This window comes from Chamaea fasciata, unplaced genomic scaffold (assembly GCF_029207755.1).
Source record: "Chamaea fasciata isolate MVZ Bird 193981 ecotype frontalis unplaced genomic scaffold, bChaFas1.0.hap1 SCAF_3, whole genome shotgun sequence".
NCBI classification, from domain to species: domain Eukaryota; kingdom Metazoa; phylum Chordata; class Aves; order Passeriformes; family Sylviidae; genus Chamaea; species Chamaea fasciata.
This window is the reverse complement of record NW_027094088.1, coordinates 37,123,085-37,142,115: the sequence shown is the minus strand read 5'-3', so window position 1 is coordinate 37,142,115 and position 19,031 is coordinate 37,123,085. Positions and strand designations below refer to the sequence as shown.

General features: G+C 41.3%; 1 protein-coding gene across 4 annotated transcripts in view; it reads left to right on the top strand.

Annotated features, from left to right (window-relative positions):
- AGPAT4 (1-acylglycerol-3-phosphate O-acyltransferase 4) overlaps nucleotides 1-19,031 on the top strand; it is a 72,788-nt gene that overhangs the window by 35,040 nt on the left and 18,717 nt on the right. For all 4 annotated transcript variants that reach the window (XM_066178641.1, XM_066178640.1, XM_066178642.1 and 1 more), the window contains 3 exons: nucleotides 4,673-4,842; nucleotides 12,809-12,970; nucleotides 15,156-15,309. In XM_066178641.1, the coding sequence (XP_066034738.1) occupies nucleotides 4,673-4,842; nucleotides 12,809-12,970; nucleotides 15,156-15,309 (486 nt within the window). The remainder of the gene's footprint in view (nucleotides 1-4,672; nucleotides 4,843-12,808; nucleotides 12,971-15,155; nucleotides 15,310-19,031) is intronic.

Sequence of the window (19,031 nt, the reverse complement as noted above, 5' to 3'; positions counted from 1 at the left end):
CTCCTTGCAAGCACATCCAGTAACTCATTGTGATGAACGGGGAATTAAAAGTCACCATTTTTTCCTTCCTCTCTGTCAGTGTTCTTAAAAGCACAGACATGTAATTAGTTGAAGTGTTATTTAAGGGAGTTGCTTATAGGGTCTTTCAGGGAGACTGGGGCAAAAATCTGCAAAACCAGACCTGAAGGCAAGAGAGAAGAGGGGGTTTTTTGTTTGTTTTGTTTTTTGGGGGGGTTTTTTGTTGTTTTTTGTTTGTCTGTTTGTTTGGTTTTGGTTTGTTGTTTTGTTTTTTTTTTTAATTTGAGCGCATGATTCCCCAGAACCCCTTCCTGCCATCAGCCAGTACTTTTTCTGCAAGACAGCTTCAAGGGAGGGGAAACAAGTCCAAAGTTACCAATGGTTTTACCACCAACTGCAGTAGATGGTGTGGGTAGGGAATGTGGCATGGTGGTGGTGCTAAGGAAAAAGGGGGCTGGATTTTGGTTGTCTGTTTAAACCCACAAAATCACAGAAAATCAGTCATCCTAAGCATTTCCCTGCAGGTGGAAGACCAGGACCTCTGTTTTGAAGTGAACCAGATAACTCCATTATACCTCGTTGGTGCAACATGTGCATAGAAGAGAATCTGAAGCTGGAAAGCTGATGTTTTGTCTGGCTGGGCTCCCTGAAAGACCTCCCTCTTATACTGGGGAAGGGGAAGTGGCATTGCTTGACTTTCCAGCTTCACAGTTTTTTCCCCCCAAGAACTAGTTTTTGTTACCCCTCACAAGAAAGATATATATGTATTTTTGTAATAATAAGTAATTTTAAAACTTTTTTCCTGTAGACATCCAGCAATATTCAGCTCTGAGCTCTAGTTTCATGTACCTGATCAGTGCAAGCAAAATTCCTGCCTTCAAGTTTTCCTCATAATTACTTGTAGCTCCTGCAGTGAAGAAGGACATAGAGACCAGAAATAAATTCCTGGTCAGGTTAGACAGCAGAGTGAAACACTAGAATAGCCTGTGTAAGGAATACTTGGAAGAATTTTGAAAACCTCTTAGGCACCTTTGCAGTTAATTCTGAGGTTTAACCCTATCTGTGATGCACCGAGGGCTTTTAAGTAGTCTAGGGAGGATACAGACTTGCTTTTCTTAGTTACCTGTAGACTTCATTCTGTGGAAAATGCTTAGGAAGTGCCTCTAATAGGTGTAGTCTGAAAATGTGGAAAGGTAGTAAGTTAATGCAAGTCATTCTTCCACAGACAGGCACAGACTCTAGACTGCTACCTGTCAGTCTGTCTTTAGCCTTACTTTTGCATTTTTTAAAATGCTTTCCCCAGTGTTCTATGCAGTGCAGTCATTCATCATGCAGCCATTTGCCCTGTCTGCTCTTTGAAATGATGGTCACAGCTTGCCCAGTTGTCTTGCTTTTGTATATGTTGGAGAATTTGCTATGCTTTTACCGTTTATTCCCATAAGAATTTTCTGAGTTCTTTTTCTTGGTGGTGCCTTGATACAGAGATAAAAGAAAATGAAGAGATTAAAGGAAATTATGAATGTCATGGAGGGAAACAGTTCTGAAGTTCTTAAAATATGGTTATGCACTTACTTGAGATCTTCAGATTATTGTACCTATTGAGTCAATACAGAATTACGCTTTTAATGGAACTTTGAACTAGGTAATTTATAGTTAATCTTGTAAGCAAATGTTACCATGGTTTATCACATAATCAGAGTGGATAAGGTTGAAAGGAACCACAGCAGGTCATCTGGTCCTTACCAAGAATTAACTAAAGGAATTACTAACACCTTCTAAAAAAGGACAGTGTTAGCTGTTTTAATGACTCATTCTTGCAAAACTTTGAGGTGGAAGTCTCAAACACTGTGTGTTTCCCTTCTTCCCTTAAATGTTATTTTTCATATAATGACTTGTAGTTCAGCTCTGCCTTGGAGATTTTTTTTTCCTAGTTACTTGTTTTGGAAGTGCTGGCATTGAAGCAGCTGAGATTTGTGCAGTGAAGGGCAGGGAAACGATCTACTCTTGCAGGAGGGCGTGGTATTCTTTGAAGCAGAATGAGTGGGTTTTTTTTTAAATTTCAGAAAGGTAAAAAAGCTCAAAATTCCTAAGCATACAGGGTCCATATTACGTATTTGAAGTCATGATTTCTCTCTGCCATCAGCTTCTTCTGAAGCTAGTTGTAATGCACTGCAAGGACTCTGCCTTCAAAGCAGGCAGCAGAGATTTCAAGTTCCTTTGGTTTTTCTCCTTGCTTTGCCTTAATTGTTTGACAGCATCACTGGAGGAATTGCTTTGAAAAGTAGGAACCTTCACAATGAGGTTGAATATGCATTCATCAGCTCAGTTGTGGCGCTGAAACTCCAAAACCTCATTAAAGGGGCACAAGATCGTTTTTTTGTTCCCACCAAGCAGTTGATTTCTGCTTACACAGTATGACTGGTGTACAAAGGAAGAAACTTCCTCTGATCATCTCTGTACTGTGTAGGTGGGTGAACGGGTGACCTTGTGTGGCTGAGCCACCACAGCAGGTTGCTGGGTAATAAATTTCTGTGGAAGGTTGTGGAAGTAAGCTGGTGATACAATGCAAGAGTAGCACAAACTGACACTACTTATCATTGCATGAGACACACAAGGAGAAAGGAGGGAAAGAAAGAGTAGGGAAGATGAGGGAAAGAAGCATGTTAAGAAATTAGAGGCTAGCAGATGGTATTTGCTGTATTTAAATACAGTGGTGTTCAGTGCCTGCTTTGGGTTTCTGCAGCAGCTGCCTGAGTATCTCAATGACAAATGGCATGTGAGGTGGGGCATAGGGACCTATTTCTGCAGTATTTATTCAAACAAAAATCCTGCTTATGTGAAGCCTGAAAAATCACAGCACATCTAGAAACATTTTTGCCTTTTTGGAATGTATTTGAAATTGAAGATATAAAACTGAAGAGCTCTATGCATGTGGCACACCTGTATAGTGAGATTCATGATATGTTATTAGTTTTGTTCAAATTCCGTAGTAAAACACAAAATAAATTAACAATCTGCACTTGAAGTAGGATGACTTTTTCTCAGGTAAAGTTGGCTTTTTTGTCAAGAGAGCCTTACCATCGTCATCTCTGCTTTTTTGGGTTTTTTTCCCAGGGAACAGATTTAATGGCCGTAGGTGTTAAAAAGAGGGAAAGTCATGTGGCAGTCATTTTATCTCTTAGTGGGATTCCTAGTTAAGCAAAAGATGTAATCCTGTAACTAATTTCATTTCTTTTGCGTGATTGTGTTCTGCCCTAGGATATGACTGTAGATTCTGCAAAAATTTGCAAATTACAGTGTGGGATAGTTTTTTTTCCCCCATCTATTATTCAGTTTTGCTGTGTTAGGGGAGTGGAGGGCTTTTATTTCCAGTACAAATCTAATAGAAAGCTATGACGTTAGAAAGAGGTAACATTAAGTGTGTTGCACAGGGCAGCTCTTTGCAAGGGGAAGTCTTCAAGGTATACGCTTCTGTATCTTCACAGCTGCCTCGCTGAGATGTGAACATCTCTGGTTTTTACTGAAAAATTCATTTGCAGTCAGTGAAATCTGCCATTCCCTGGCTAGCATGTGGCAGTTTACATCTCCCTCCACATCTCAGGCTATTGTCTTGTTGCATAATAACATACATTGAGTAATCAGGTACTCCTGCTGCAGTAGTAGTCACATTCCCTGATTAGAAGTAAGCAGGTGGACTGACAAGTCAGTCATTTATCTGTATTGTAAACAATGTTACCTGAATAGAGATTGTCTATTAGCCTGCCTGTAGCACTGTTGGATAGAATTCATTCACATCATTAATGCCTGTTCTCCAGTGTACAGCACAATGTCATCTAAGAGCTTCAGGCAGTTAATTTTACTCATGATGACTGGAAATGTAGACCTCTTCCTGGCTGGTTTCTGGTTTCTGTCACTAGTTGTGACCAGTAGGAGACCAAAATGGAAAGGAATTCAAATGTGTTTCAAAGACTGGCCTGGTTTTGATCTTTCCTGAGGTGAATGAGCATTTTTGGTGCCTACTGGCTTGTCTTAAGCCAGGAGAGTATCTTGGATGTCTTATCCTTCCAGCAGAGGCATTCACATGGCACCAGGGAGATATGTTTCACTTAACAAAGAATAACCCCTTGCATTAGATCTTTGCCTTGGTGCAGAACTTTTCTGACGGCTTTGACAAGAAGCAAAAGTCCCACGGTACCCCCAGCTCAAGACATGGGTTTCTCTAGGAGAGCCATTGCTTCTAGGTTTTCTTTTTCCATCTCTATGGAGAGAGAACTCCCCAAGCTTCTTGGCTTTACTGACTCACCTCGACTTCCTGTGCCCCAGACCAGAGCAATTTCACTAAATAAAGGTTTCATTTACGGGTCTTGTGGTCAGGCTTTAAGTTCCAAGGAAAACAAATACAAAGCATACAGTACAAGCCTGTGCTTGATAATGGGACAAGCAAATAGGAAACAAAAGGCATATGATAGTCACTAGGATACTGCCGAGAAACTACTTTCCAGCTTGTAAAGATAGCTGTGTTTCAAACAGCCCTCTTACGTGTTCTTCATTCTTTGCTACATGCCATTGAGGTGACTGATGTTTTCAGCATGTTACTAATTTGTGGTTTTGTATATACTGTGTACATTCACATATTTCTCGTTCTTTGTTTCAGAGATGGTGATGTTGCTGGAATGGTGGTCAGGCACCGATTGCACCCTTTACACTGACCCAGAGAGTTACCACAAGTACGGGAAGGAGAATGCCATCGTAATCCTTAATCACAACTTTGAAATTGACTTCCTCTGTGGTTGGAACTTTTGTGAGAGATTTGGGGTCTTGGGGGTGAGTTACTTAGTATTTAAGATAAATGTCCTTGGATGTGAAAAAACCCCCAAAATAAGTTAATTGTGTTTTTGAATTAACAGATCGGTGCTCGAATTTCACTCGGCTACTGTCCAGAATTAGAGGTGAACCTAAAGCAGTGCAGTGCAAGTACGTGGAGACAGGATGGCTCGGGAAACCACAGAAATTTTAAAAGCATTGCAGTTAAAGCTGATGAAGGAGATATTTTCTTAACCTGTGGAGATCATTGCAGTTATTTCTCTCTGGGTGTTTACTAAGTAACTATAGCAGTTCATTGTGTTGCATAAAGATGAGCTATCCCGTGATTCTTTCCCAGTTAAATGACAGGATTTGTTTGCTTTTTCCTGTGTAGTCTTACAAATCCACACCTAGAGTTTGAATGATGTAGCCTGCTCCCCTCAGGAAGAGCAGCCATCTTAAGTGAAAGCAGTGACCAGCTAAAAGCAGTAAGAGATGGGGGAGGAATGAGTTATTCATGGTTGAATACACTGCTACATTAGGCTAGGAGTTCATGTGCATTTGTTTTCAGGGTTGCTTTTTTGTTTCCCGTCAGATCGTGGGGATAATTCAAGCCCCCGCCTAAATCAGCCTGACTTCATTCTGTGGTGGTGGTGATATTCTCTGTCTAGAAAGGATTTAGAAAATGTTCCTCCCTCATAAGAAAGAAGACCAGTGAGTCATTTTGGCGGTGTTCTGCAGCATCCTTCTAGCTTTGATACTGGCCCCTGTCAAAAGTCCTGACCTTGGATTGTGTGAACCTCTCATTTTTGTGGCCTTCTCTTTGGACTCTTTCCATTTTCTGGACATTTCGGCACCACTCCTGTCACTTTCAAATGACCATAATGGCAGTCTGTTTAACAAAAAACATAAAAAGGGGCGGCCTTAAAAGTGGAGGAAAGTGAACCTAAGCAGTACAGGCTCTTCATGTAACCAAAATGTCTGTTGGCTTCTGAATAACACTTCTGCCATATTGTCTAGGGCTTGAACACAGGGCTGGAGGATGGCATGGAACAGTAGGAGATGTAGGGGAATCTGTTCCTAGCAGGCAAATGTAAGTGCAAAAATCAGTGGTGCTGTAGTACAGTCTGTCTGGTTTTGTAAGCTGAATGGCCTCAGTTCTCTAAATAAAGCTGTGTTTTTGAGGGTCAGATGCTTCTTCAGAAAACACCAATGCAGAAAATAGAAGGATTGTTTCTGTACAAAGTAATAGGGTCTACAAGGTCAAAAATACCTTGTTTTACATTCTTGCTGTGTGGTTGGATGGAATCTCACTAGCTGCAATTTTTTTAATTAGTTTTCCAAGTTAATAAGGATTCTGTTTTAGTTTTTTATGTTGTTACCTACACATAAGGAAACCACAACCTAGAAACAACTGTTGGAATTACTGTGCTCCACTAACTGAAAATATTTTATCCTTTTTTTGGCTGCTTGCATTTATTACTCAGTTTGCATTTATGATAATCTTAGGATTATTTTAGGAACGGATATATGCTGGTTGTGTTTTTGCATTTTTATTTTTTAGCAACAAAACAAAACCAAATAAACAAAATCCCCAAACAACTAACACCAAAACCAACACAAAACTATTTCAGTCCTGAGTAATGTACTGTGGTTTTGCTTCCCGGAAACTGTTCCTAGAAGAAAAACATAAAGAATGGAAAATGCCAAACAGTAATTTTCCTGGTTGGATTGTCTGTGTTGGTATACTGGTACTTGTCTTGGCCCACTGCAAAGGGTAGGTGATTGTGCAGTGATGGGGAGTGTGGGTTGGTTTGACTTGGGCTGCCTCACATGAGCAAAGCTGTGCAAAGCTTCAGGGCGTGGTGTGGCAGCACAGTTAGGAATGGAAGAACCATTAGGGCTGATGTTTAGGAAAAGAATTGTAGGAAAGAGGCAAGTCTGCAGTGGGCTTTCTTAGGTGTGGCAGCCTCCAGTGTTCTGTAGCTCAGGGACTTTGTGAGCCAATGGGTGTTTATATTTAATTGTGTTTAATTGTATACTCTGTGAAGTTTCTATGCAAGGTTTGGGTATCAGCCAACACTATACTCAGCTGGTCTCACGTCTGCTGCTGCTGAAAAGAAAACCTTGCACATGCAGTCTCCTGTGTCTGTTATGATGCATGTCTGCCCTGTTTGGTGATGTTTTAGATACTCTTTCTGTCTCTTTTCTGCCTTAACTAATCCAGTGAAGAAAGGAGAGGTGACTGGGGAGGGGGAAGAGGGAGAAGGTGAAGACAGCTTAGAGCCAAAGGAGTTGGAATTGACTGTGCTTGGCTGCAGCAGGCAGAGTGGCTTTGTTTTGAAATCCAGCTGTCCCCTGCAGCTCTGGCAGGCAGCAGTAGCGCTCTTAAGAGTGTCAGAAGCATGTGTTCAAACTCTCAGTATTTTACAGCTTGAACATTTCTTTAATGAAGCCATTAAATGTTGTAATTTTTTGCTTGGTTGTTGGGGTTTAACCATCCAGGCAGCTAAACACCACATAGCCACTTGCTCACTCCCTGCCCCCTGAGGGATAGGGGAGAGAATTGGGAGAGGGAGGGGGAAATTTGGGGTTGAGGTAGAGTTTAATAGGACAGAAAAGGAAGGGACAAAAATAATCATAATGATGATGGTGATAAAAGAATCAGAGTGTACAAAACAAATGATCCTAAATGGAGTTGTTCACCACAGTGCAGCAGTTCCTTAGCAGCAGTCCTCACTCATCTTTCCCCATAGTTTATATACTGAGCATAACATCAATGGTATGGAATATCCCTTTGGCTAGGTTGAGTCAGCTGTCCTGCTGTCTCGCTTCCCAGAATTTTGTGTCCACCAGTCTACTTGCTGGCAGGGTGGTGAGAAGCCAGAGTCCTTGATGTAGTGTAAACACTGCTTAGCAACAACTAAAACATCCATGTGTTATCAACATTATTGTCTGAAACCCAAAACACAGCTACTGGGAAGAAAATCAGCTCTATTCAGGCGAAAATCTGAAAATCGAGACATTGTTTTTGTTTATTTGAAAACAATATTAAACATCTTTAAACCTGTCTTGCCCCTTTGGTTCCCCAAAAAAAAAAAAGTATTTTACTTTTGAAAACTGCCCTTCCTGGTCTTAGTTGAAACATTCAATCTGTGCATTTTTCTGCTCCTTCTCTTTTTTTCTCCTGGACTGACTTTCTCCTTATAGCCAAATTGCCATTATCCGTACAAGTTTATAAAGCTCTATCAGTGTGGCTTTGATTTATCAGTGTGGTTTAGGGTTTGGGATTTTTTGCTGGTTTTGGGAGATGGAGTGAGAGTGGCATAGTGTCTTGCCTGTTTTTAGGTTTGTGAACCTGAGTGTTCTTCTAATGACTGAGGTCTTGCACGTGTATGGCATGCGGTTCTCTGCTCTGTGCTGTGTCCTTCCCTTTTCCTGTCTGTGGCATTCCAGTCCTAGGATTTACCTTATTAGTTGGACAGCCTAGCCACTGTGTCCCCATTCAAATGCATTAGTAGCCCTTTGTTTCCTCAAGGTGTGTTGCCAACCATCCTCTTGAAAAAAGATTCACTGCACACCAGAACTCAAAATCAGGACAAGTTCTGAGGAGGGAGCTGTTATTCAGGATTCTTACCAAAGGCACTTCAATATGCTCCCTGCCTGGATTCACTACTTTGTTGTTTGGTCTGACAAAGCAGCAATAAAACAGCTTTTTTAGTAATTTTAACAACCATTTGTCTGAGATAGAATCACTAATATTGGCAAAAATCGCCTGTGCTGTACAAGCTAAACCTGCTGGTTTTAACCGTAACTACCTGTTCCATATGTCAGCAAACTTAATTTTATTTGAGAGTTGCTTATGTTGAAGCTTGCTGTTCGAAAAGCTGAGTGAGGCCTTAAATGTAGGTGTGAGAAGATACCTTTTTATATTATTGTACAAGACTAATGGGTGTGTGGACACAATAGGTTGTTTGTGCATTTTAATATATTAGCCAATTTTTAAACTAGATTTGAAGTGGTAAAGGGACAAAATCAGGCTTGCTAGGGGTAAATTTGTGTTACCTTTCCAACATGGAGAAGTTTTATTCAATATGAAACATGAGGAATTAGGAGCATAACTAAGTTTCTGGAATGATGGCTTTGGGGGGCTAAAGAAACATACCTTGCCATCACGATGTCCCAGAGAGTATAGTATGAAGGAACGATAAATTTCAAAAGTAGAGCAGTTGGAATCATTGAAAGTATGTCAGTGCTGAAGGCAGCCTGCAGAGCAAATAACTTGCAGGGTAGATTGCTGTTGCTAATGGTTTGCACTACAATGGACTTGTTTTAAAACTTGGGAACAAGTTTTGTTGAACACTTTCATCTTGCATGTTGATTTCATGCTGTTTGTTGTGTTCTTTAAATAAGAGGTATTGAATAACTGAGGCTGGACATGTAGAATCAAGATTTTCTTTCTTTGACAGTGTAATTGGGCAAATGCACTAAAGCAAGTTTGAAAAAATACTTTTTTTAAGGTGATGTTGGTGCAGTCATTCACGAAAGGAGAACTTCATGGGTATTTCATTTGAACAAACTTGGCCAAAATAAATTAACCTGGATTAAAACATTAGTATTGTAGATAAGTTGTCCCTATCCAGTAGTAATTTCAGTTAACATCTGTTGAAATTACACAGTTCTGAGCACTAAAAATGTTTGACTTCCTTCAAGAAGGCAGCTTACGTGAAATAAATCAGCACTTTTTAATGATTATTTTTCTATGGAAGAAGCTGAATTTGAAGGTTAGAGGTAGCTGTCACATTTACCAAAGCACTTGAGTAAAGGCAAAGTTACTGGCTGAAGTCAACTAGAGTTGCTTTTTTCCCTCCAGGTGTTTTCACTGGAGCTGTGTATGGGTAGGTGACTCAAACAGAGCAGCTCTAGTTACAGTTCTAGTTATTGTAAGAGGGATCATAGAACATGCAGAGTTGGAAGGGACTCACAAGGGTCATCGAGTCCAACTCCTGATCCTGTACAGCCCCATCCCCAGGAATCTCACCAGGTGTCCAAGAGTGTTCTCCAAGCACTTCTTGAACTGTGTCAGGCTGGTACTGTCACCACTTCCCTGGGAAGCCTGTTCCAGTGCCCAACCACCTCTGGGTGAAGAACATTTTCCTAATATCCATCCTAAACCTCCCTGACACAACCTCAGGCCATTCCCTTGGGCCACCTGTCACTGGTCACCACAGAGAAGAAATCAGTGTCTGCCCCTCCTCTTCCCCTCCTGAGGAAGTTGTAACTGCAGTGAGGTCTCCCCTCAGTCTCCTCCAGGCTGAACAGACCAAGTGCCCTCAGCTGCTCCTCACACAGCTTCCCCTCAAGGCCCTTCACCATCCTTGTTGTCCTCCTTTGGACGCTCTCTGAGAGCTTAAGGTCCTTCTTACATTGCGGCACCCAAAACTGCCCCCAGCACTGGAGGTGAGGCTGCCCCAGTGCAGAGCAGAGCAGAGCAGAGCAGGACAATCCCCTCCCTTGCCCGGCTGTCGATGCTGTGCCTGATGCCCCCAGGACAGGGTTGGCCCCCCTGGCTGCCAGGGCACTGCTGGCTCACGTTCAACTTGCCAGTGACCAGAACCCCCAGGTCCCTTCCTGCAGCACTGCTCTCCAGCCTCCCATTCCCCATTCTCTGTGCAGCTTCTGAGGGGAGGCCTAATGTATTCCGCCCTCACGAGAACAGCCTTGCCGGCGTAATGCACTCAGGAGTTTCCTTTCTCTAATCAGTTCTGTCATTAGCCTTCCTTCTACTCCTAGAACAGATGGGTGCATAAAACAGTGTGAGGTGATTTCGGGTTTTTTTATGTGCATCTAAGGAGTCATACTCCCACGTGTCTAAAAGAGTGCTTTTAAATTTTAAAAATGCATCGGCACAGTAAAAGAATAAGAACATGCCCCAGGGAAGAGTTCAGACATCTGTTGTGGTTTCATGGTTATACCTGCGCTGCAGAACACCTTATCTCACAGTATCCTTCTTGGTTTCACTGAGCTGGGTGCAAGTTCTCTCCTGCCTCTTGTGTAACTCATGCTCTTCCTAAAATATGAAAAGTATTAGAAAATAGCTATGGTGAAATAGGCATTTTAGCTAGCTTTTTGGACTATAACTTGTGCACTTTAAAGTCTGCAGGAGGACTATTACATTGTCTGTTCTGACGCTGTTCTGGAGGCCTGGTGCACTCTATGCAGAGTACACTTAGTTTATGGTAGTTCTTACGACACTGAACACTTACTGTAAAAAAACTTCAAGAACATGTTGAGGTTTCTTGTCTTTTGCAGAGGGGTGTGGGGTGGGGTGGTGATAGGGCTGCTGTTGGCCTCATTGTGCAGGAAAGTGGTAAAAGGGAGAGCCTGTTTCGCTGTGCCCAGTTTGGGGGGGCTGGAAGAGGAGCCTGGATTCAGTGTTGCTGCTGTCATGTAATGGGGACTAATGTACAACATGGCTTGAAACTGAAATTACTGCAGCTGCTTCTCAGGGAAGCAGTGTGTTTGAAGTCCTGATCTGAGCCCATCACTGAAATTATGAAATTCTCAAATGCTCAAGAGGGAGCACTATTATTACAAAGCACTAAATCATTTGATAGAGATGGTTCCTGCATTCTTAGAAATGGAATTCTCTGTTATCCTCTGTTCTGCTTCTGTGTAACAGTTGCTGGTGAAGCTGTGTGATGTGCACTTGCCTTCCAGTCTTACAAGCTTTTAGATATCTTAATTATTTAAGGTATTTTCCTTCTCAAGGAAGGAGAGCAGATGAAAAAAATGAGCTGAGATAAAGAATTAGGTCAAGTCTCTTCCTGTAGCAGCCAAATGAACTAGAGTGACTAAAAAAATAAAAGTAAATATTTTCTGTTGATGGTAACTTCTACCAATAAGTAATTTCTAGTCAAATGCCATGTGCTGGAATCCATCTGCAGAGCTTTTTGATTGGCTAGTTTATAATAATATCATGGTCAGAAACTGGACTGTAATTACTCCCATCTTTCTTCTAAGGAAATGTCACTGGTTTTTAGGAGATGCTGAAGCAACAATTTCTTTATGAACACGACACACACATGTGCCATTTTATTGATTAAATAACCAAGTGAAATGAGAGACAGCTCACCAGGGTAGGCTGACTTGGAAAACAAGAAAGGAGCACATGGAATCAGTACTCCTGCCCTATGGGATGTTAGTCTGAGATGATCACAGAGTTAAACTCTGGAGTAGGATTAACTTACAGAACATGTTGAATGCTTGATAAATCACCGACTATCTGTGGAATGTCTGGACCCATCACTTCAGTGTCTGTCACACCTGTGAGACAGGAAGAGTCCTTTTTTTGTTTTTTCCTACTCCAAGCACTTAGAAGAGAAATTCACTCCTCTAAGTATTGCTGGCCTTTCATAAACAAAACTGAACACAAATTAAGTATTCTTATTGCTGCTGTTGTTTCTAGTGTTAAAGGTTTCTTCTGTTGGTAAACCATGTGTGCATAGCATCAGTATGTTGTGCTGCAATGGCTCTGTGATTGCTTTTTTCACCCCCGCCATGTTGAGATGCCCCAGCTTTGGGGAGAGGTATAGTTTCAAGATATCTTAAAGGAACTTGAACCACCAGTGCCAGGATCTTATTGAATTAAGAATTTTGAATGATATGGCTCGGGTCATTTACATGCATTCCTCCATGTTTGAAGGAATTTGGCTTCTCTTTTGGGTTTCAGTGTTTGAGTAGGATAAAGCAACACACAGTCATATATATTTAATTCTAGAAGTGCTCCATGCAGATACCTGAGACTAGATTTGACTGTTCTGTCATATGAGAGAAACTTATTTTTCTTTGTTTTGCTTTTGCACTGGTGTTAAAACTGGGTCTTGTCAATATGAATGGATATGTTTGTGTTTAACTATGCAAGTCTCATGCCCACAGTGCACTCTTAAGTGGTTTAACTCTGACTTGCTTTGACTCTGTCTTGCAGAGTTCCAAAGTGCTTGCAAAGAAGGAGCTCTCCTACATGCCTATCATTGGCTGGATGTGGTATTTCCTAGAGATAGTCTTCTGCAAGCGCAAGTGGGAGGAAGATCGGAAAACAGTCGTACAGAAGTTGCTCAATCTCCGGGACTACCCTGAAAACTTCTGGGTGAGTGATGACTAGCAAATGGAGTGTGAGGTGCTGTAGTGCTCAGCAGGAATGAGAGGCACAGGCAGTATGTGATGCTTATCAGGTTGTTCCTGAGACTTCTGATTCAACAGCTTCCTTGGGAGTATCAGGAGAATACTCTCAACTGAATTCTCTGTGGAGTTTCCCATGTACTGTATTGTCTGTTTCCTTCTCTGTAGTATGGAGCCCTGCAGATATTACTGCACAAATACTTGCACTGTCATCCACTCAGTAAATTTTGTGGTTCCCTAATTACAGGCACTGGATAGGGGTAGATGCAAGAGTTCATGGCTATGTAACAGATGGATGTGAGAATGTTGTATTGAAGCACGTCAGCTATATGTATTACCTAAGCTCCCCTCTCACCTTAGATTGCAGCTCATACTAGTGTTTTCTCCTTCCCTGTGATTCTGCCATTCCTGTGAAGGTGTTTGGTCAGACATGGCCCAGGAGAAGTGGAAGCCACCTGGTCATTGAAGTGGCCTGGTGGAGCCATTGGCTGTGTTCCAGGGAGAAGATTGGTGTCACTTTTCAGTAATAAGACAGTCCTACTTTGCATCACTATAATTTTTTAGTATTCACTGTGCCTGGCATTTCTTATCTGAGAATGAAAAGCCTTCGAATTTTTTCTCTTCTCGGAAATCATAAAAATTGCAGTTCTTCTGAGCTAGTGATGGCAAGAGTGCAATTCAGTTAAAGAAATGGAATCTTAAGCAGCATCCCCAGGGCCTACAGCACCTATTGCTGTTTCCTCGTGAAGATATATATGCTGTATTTTTCATGCTCTGAAACAAATTTCTTTTGTTAACTGCCATTGATTTAAATGAGTGCTAAGCAATCAAAACTAACCTCTGTGCTTCAGTGTTTAAGTGACTTCCAGGCAGGAGGCTGTCTAGCAAAGGGGTGATTCTGGGCTTTTAGTTTCAGTTTCTCTCCAGAGATTTGCCTGTGCTCTGTGACTTTTCGATACATGTAGGCAACTCAGCTCTAATCCTTATACACCAGCCACCAGCATCCTGTAGATACTCTTTTAGAGGGAGTGCTAAAAAAGAGCTACACCTATGTAGGGGAGATAATTGTTGATGTACACCTGGGGTTATTGCAGTGTGGAGTTTTAATTTGCTTTTTGTATGATGACATAATGTCAAAAGGCACAACAATAGCACTTTGGAAGGTAGACAAGGCAAAGCATGCTACGTGAACTAGAGAGATTCCCTCATCAGTTTTTCTGTTTCTCATCAATCTGAATAACATTATGCTTGCAATACACAAGTAAAAGCACTCTTGGATAAGCTAGAACTGATAGGCTAGTTTCTTCGGTATCTCTGTCTTTTTTGGCTGTATTTTCGCTGTGGGTTATGAGGACTTACTTTGTGTGATTTGGCAGTACTCTCTGATGTGTTAGTTCGCATTCGTGCTTGGCAGAAAGCGGATGAGGCAGTGGTAAATCTCCAAAGATCTGTGTGCTCTCCCCTGCATGCCAGTGGCAAGACTTATTACTCATGTCTGAGCACTTCCACTGTATACTCCATGAGAGCATGAGCCTTTCAGTTGTCCTGCATGTGCTGTCTTACATCTGTTATCAGTGATCTCGTTGGCATCAAAGTTATTGTCTGAAGTTGTCCATGGACCTCGAGTGCCATAGGGAAAGCGAGCAGGTAGGAGTGAGGGCAAACAAGCTGAGCACTGTAGCATTTCCTAGAAATGTGTTTGGTTTAGACACTTAGCAAGTTTTAGATGCCATGATATTTTAACTCTTCACCATCAGAGAGAGATTTGCAACAGGACTATGTTTTGGGTGTTTTCTAACAGCTCATTCGAGATGGAGTGACTCAGAAAAACCAAGTCATTCTGATGGCAAGTAGCAGAGCAGATGTTAAAGCCTAAAGGCTGAAGTTCAAACCAGATAGCAAGTTGGATGAGTGTTTGGATTCGGGGCTTTGGGTTTGGTGGGGTTTTTTGGGCTTTTTGGTTGTGTTTTGGGGTTTTTTTTGGTTGGTTGGGATTTTTTTGCCTCAGTCAGATAAATTACATAAATGTGTATGTGGCTACACCCATCCCTGCTAGCAGTGTTGATGTGGGTTGTGCTGGTGGGAATTCAAGAGACCCCTGCTCAGTCAGCAGAAGACCTGAGCTTCTAACTGTAGTTCTGTCTTGGTTTTAGTTCCTGATTCATTGTGAGGGCACAAGGTTCACAGAACAGAAGCACCAGATCAGCATGCAGGTAGCTGAAGCCAAAGGTCTGCCAAAGCTCAAGTACCACCTCCTGCCACGAACGAAAGGATTCGCTGTCACCGTGCAGTGTTTGAGAAATGTAGGTAAGGAAAGTCACAGGGGACAGTGCTAAATGGTTATTGCCTCTAACTGCTGACAGTTTGCCATGCTTTTCTTTTCCCTGTAGCGTGTGTCCTAGCAGAAAAATCCTGGGATGCTTTCAGACCATTTTTTCACTAGCTTCTGATTTTACTAACAAAAGACCTGAATCAGTTTGTGGCGTTGGTTTTGGCTGGGTTTTTTTGTTTGTTTGTTTCGGTTTTTTGTGAGGGTTTTTTGGGGGGGTTAATTTATTATTGTTATGTTTTGTTAACTGTGACTCGTATTGGGGAATCTCAGTTTCATATTTTGTACCAATTGGTACATATTTTGTTGCATATTTTGTACCTATTGCCAAAGGATAGTATTTCTTAGTTATTTGCTAAGCAATTCTATTCTAAATGAAGCAAATACATCAGTAGAGAGTCTGAGGCAGTGTGTCCTAAAATAATTTCTTGTGGTAAATGACTGCGTCAAATAATGCAATTTTTAAGTCAAAAAATATTCTAGTTTAAATTTCTGTATAGATTTGCTCTTTAGAGTTTCTTAATGGAGCTGAGGAAGGGGAGTAGACCTGGACTGAAGATACATGTAGGTGGAATTTATAAACAGTTTCTACATTACAGAACATGAGGAAGTTTTTCTTCATTAATACTGTTTTGAGCTTCCCATTTATTTCTGGTTACTTGCATTTGCCAACTTTAAAGCGACATCACTAAGAATATTGTACGTGTTGCCTTTGGAGTGATATTCTTTGACTAACACTATCTAACAAATTCTTTGATTAATACTATCTATCAGTCTTCTGCTGTGTACTTCAGGAGCAAAGGAAAGACAGTGATGAGTAGCTGTAGTGGTGCAGGGTCTTTGGGGTCTGGTAGATTTGTGTGTTACATAGCTGATGTGTAAGAAAGAAAAAAGTGTTTTCTGGTTTAGAAGAAAATGTTCCAGCTTGACTGAAGTTAATGTCAAAACTTCTTTTGTCATTGAAGACATGTTGTCATGTGGCGTATCTGGGATAGCTGCTGTAAGAAAAGCTTCCCAGTCAGCTGGCTTGCTGTCACTTGTAGCTTGGATCCTTTCTGATCCATGAAGAAGAGGAAAGCTATGTGAAGTATCCAGCAAGTCCCTTAAGAGCACGGTTTAGCCTTGCCCTTTGAATAAGGGTGACAGTTCTGCTGAGGGCAGGGGGCAGTAGACTTGAGGCACGGAAAAAGGGATGAGTCAAAACTCTGTGGCCTCTAATGCCCTGAGCTGGGAATCAGGAACAGGTTATTTTGGTGGTGGTTTTGGTCTTTTCACTGCTCTGTGTAATACCAGCAAAATAGGGTGTGATTGTGGACAAGTAGCTGATTTGTGGGAAGACATTCCAAAAGGAAACTGATGCCTTAACTTTAGGAAACCCAGGTGACATTTATAAAAAGTTTTGGACATTCATATGACACACTACTGTAATACTTACTAGTACCCCAAATATTTGAAATACCTCCAGAAAAAGAAGACTGAGTTTGCTAGATTAGTGATTTATTAGGGGGAGTACATGTCACTGCCTCAATCCAGAAGCTGTCACTTGCTAGATCGAGCAGTGTCAGGCCAGTAAGAAGGCAGTAGTTCCTTGTGAGGGTTCAAGGAGAAGCAAAGTTGTAATTTCTCATAGACAGTTTCAGCAAAAACTGTTGAGCTTAAAAATCCAGCTAACAAACTTCTGAGAGTTTGATGACCCGAGACTGATGATGCAGGTTCTTCTAGGTTTGTTGCTTTACTTGCCTTGTTACTTTTTCCAATGAGAAGGAGACAGAAGGGTTACTGCCTGGGTTACTGTATGTTTCTCTCCTATAAAGATAAGGGGTTCATGTAAAGAGCATCTGAAAACAATGTCTTATTTTTTAGAACTCCTTGTAACATTATTATGTACAGATAATAAGTAAGTCCATGCATGTTTTTTGAATAGAAAATGTGATGACAGTGTCTTTTGACAGTCCATGATCTGGAAATGTAAGTTCTGTCTAGAAATTAGGTCATATCCCTGTGCATCTCAAAAAGTGAAAGACTGGTTCAGAGCTGCCTGAGCCCATTTTGGGCTCTGCCATTTAGTTAATGCACCTTCTGTTCTCCCACAAGGGTGGTGGACCTGGCTGGAGTGCCTTGCTAAGGGATGTAGCAGCAGCAGGACATAGCAGTGGAGCCAAGTCACAGGTTTGAGACCAGTTCACAGCTGGGTACGACAGAGCTCCTGTCCCTTTTTTTCCCGTCTTTTCTGCCAAGGGTGTGATTGAGCTTGCCAGAGGCTGTAGTACTCTAGGATGGGTAGATGCTGGTTTCACTGGCTGTAGATGTAATTCACCCAAGACAGCAGAGATCACCGGTTGGTCCTCTTCAGAACTTTGTGTCAAGTCTTAACGCTACGTGCTGCAGTCACCCTGGAAGGAGTTCTGAAGTAGCTCTGCAGTAGTTGGAAATGGATGCTGGTGACATCAGTCTGGCAAGCCCACCTGTTTTGAAAAACTTAGTTTCAGAATGAGTTTATTTAATGTGCATATATTAGAAGCTGCCTCAATACCAGTAATGCCATATCTGTCAGCTTAAGCAGATGTATTTGGATAAAAATAGCTTTCACACAAAATAACAAGAACCTTCCCTCCTAACTAATTTCTTTCCTAAGTGATAATGGCATTGTTTTATCCTCCAAAATTTGCTTTCAGAAGTTCATATCTCTGTACATAATATGATTCTTAAAGAAAGGAAGCTGTTAATATTTTCTGAACTTGTATATTCTGTAATATTTTCATCAGTGACCATTCCTATCAGTATGGTTTTACAGGTGCAGTCCTCAGGAACTTAATTTCTAGAAGCTGTTCACCTTCTTAATAAATTGCTGTTTTCTACCTGTACTGTTCATGAAAGCAAATGAAACTACAAATCTGTTTCTAAAACATTCATCCGCTACTTACAGTAAAAGTAGGTGTGTCAAATACTGCAAAAGATATATTTAACTGTTACTTTTATTGTCTGGTTGAATATCAGGCAGTTCCTTTCAGCTGTTTTTATTTAGTTAAGACTTGTACTTAAAAATGTACTTCACGATGGATTGTAGATAAGCCCAAGTTTTGCTGTGTACCCTTTCCGCCAGTTGTGCATGCTGGGAACTGCTGTCCTAGACTGAATGCATGAGAATAAATTCCAGGGTGATATTCTCATGGAGTTCAGTATGACAGTGTTTGGGGGTATTGCAATGACTTTTTTCCCATGAGCTGTATGTTAGTCCTGGATTTTTGGGGGGGGTTTTTTGGAGTGGGTTTCTATTCATCATCCAGAGCAAGTAACCTAGTTTGAGAGAATGAGTGGTTTTTGTTCAAGCTGGCCCAATTAATAAAATGTTAAATCAAAGGATTGTGTCTAGGTGGTGTCATATCAGCAGTTCAGTGAATGCCACTGTACCTTTCCCTCCCTTTTCCAGTGTTCAGATCATTTGGTGCTAGTATGAAGGTGCTAGCATGTAGCCATACTCATTGCCTGTAGGTTCATTTGTCAGTAAATCATCCTGGCATAATCCACCATGGCCACAAAATAATGCGTGAAATTCAAGAGGACAGTCAAAGTAAGAAAAATCCTCTCTAGATATGTAATCCAAAGATTTTTTTTGGTTGAAGTTAAGAAATTAAATCTTAAATTCTTAAGTACTTAGCTCCCTGTCAGAAAGCTGTAGAAGGAACCAAAAGTTAATGAT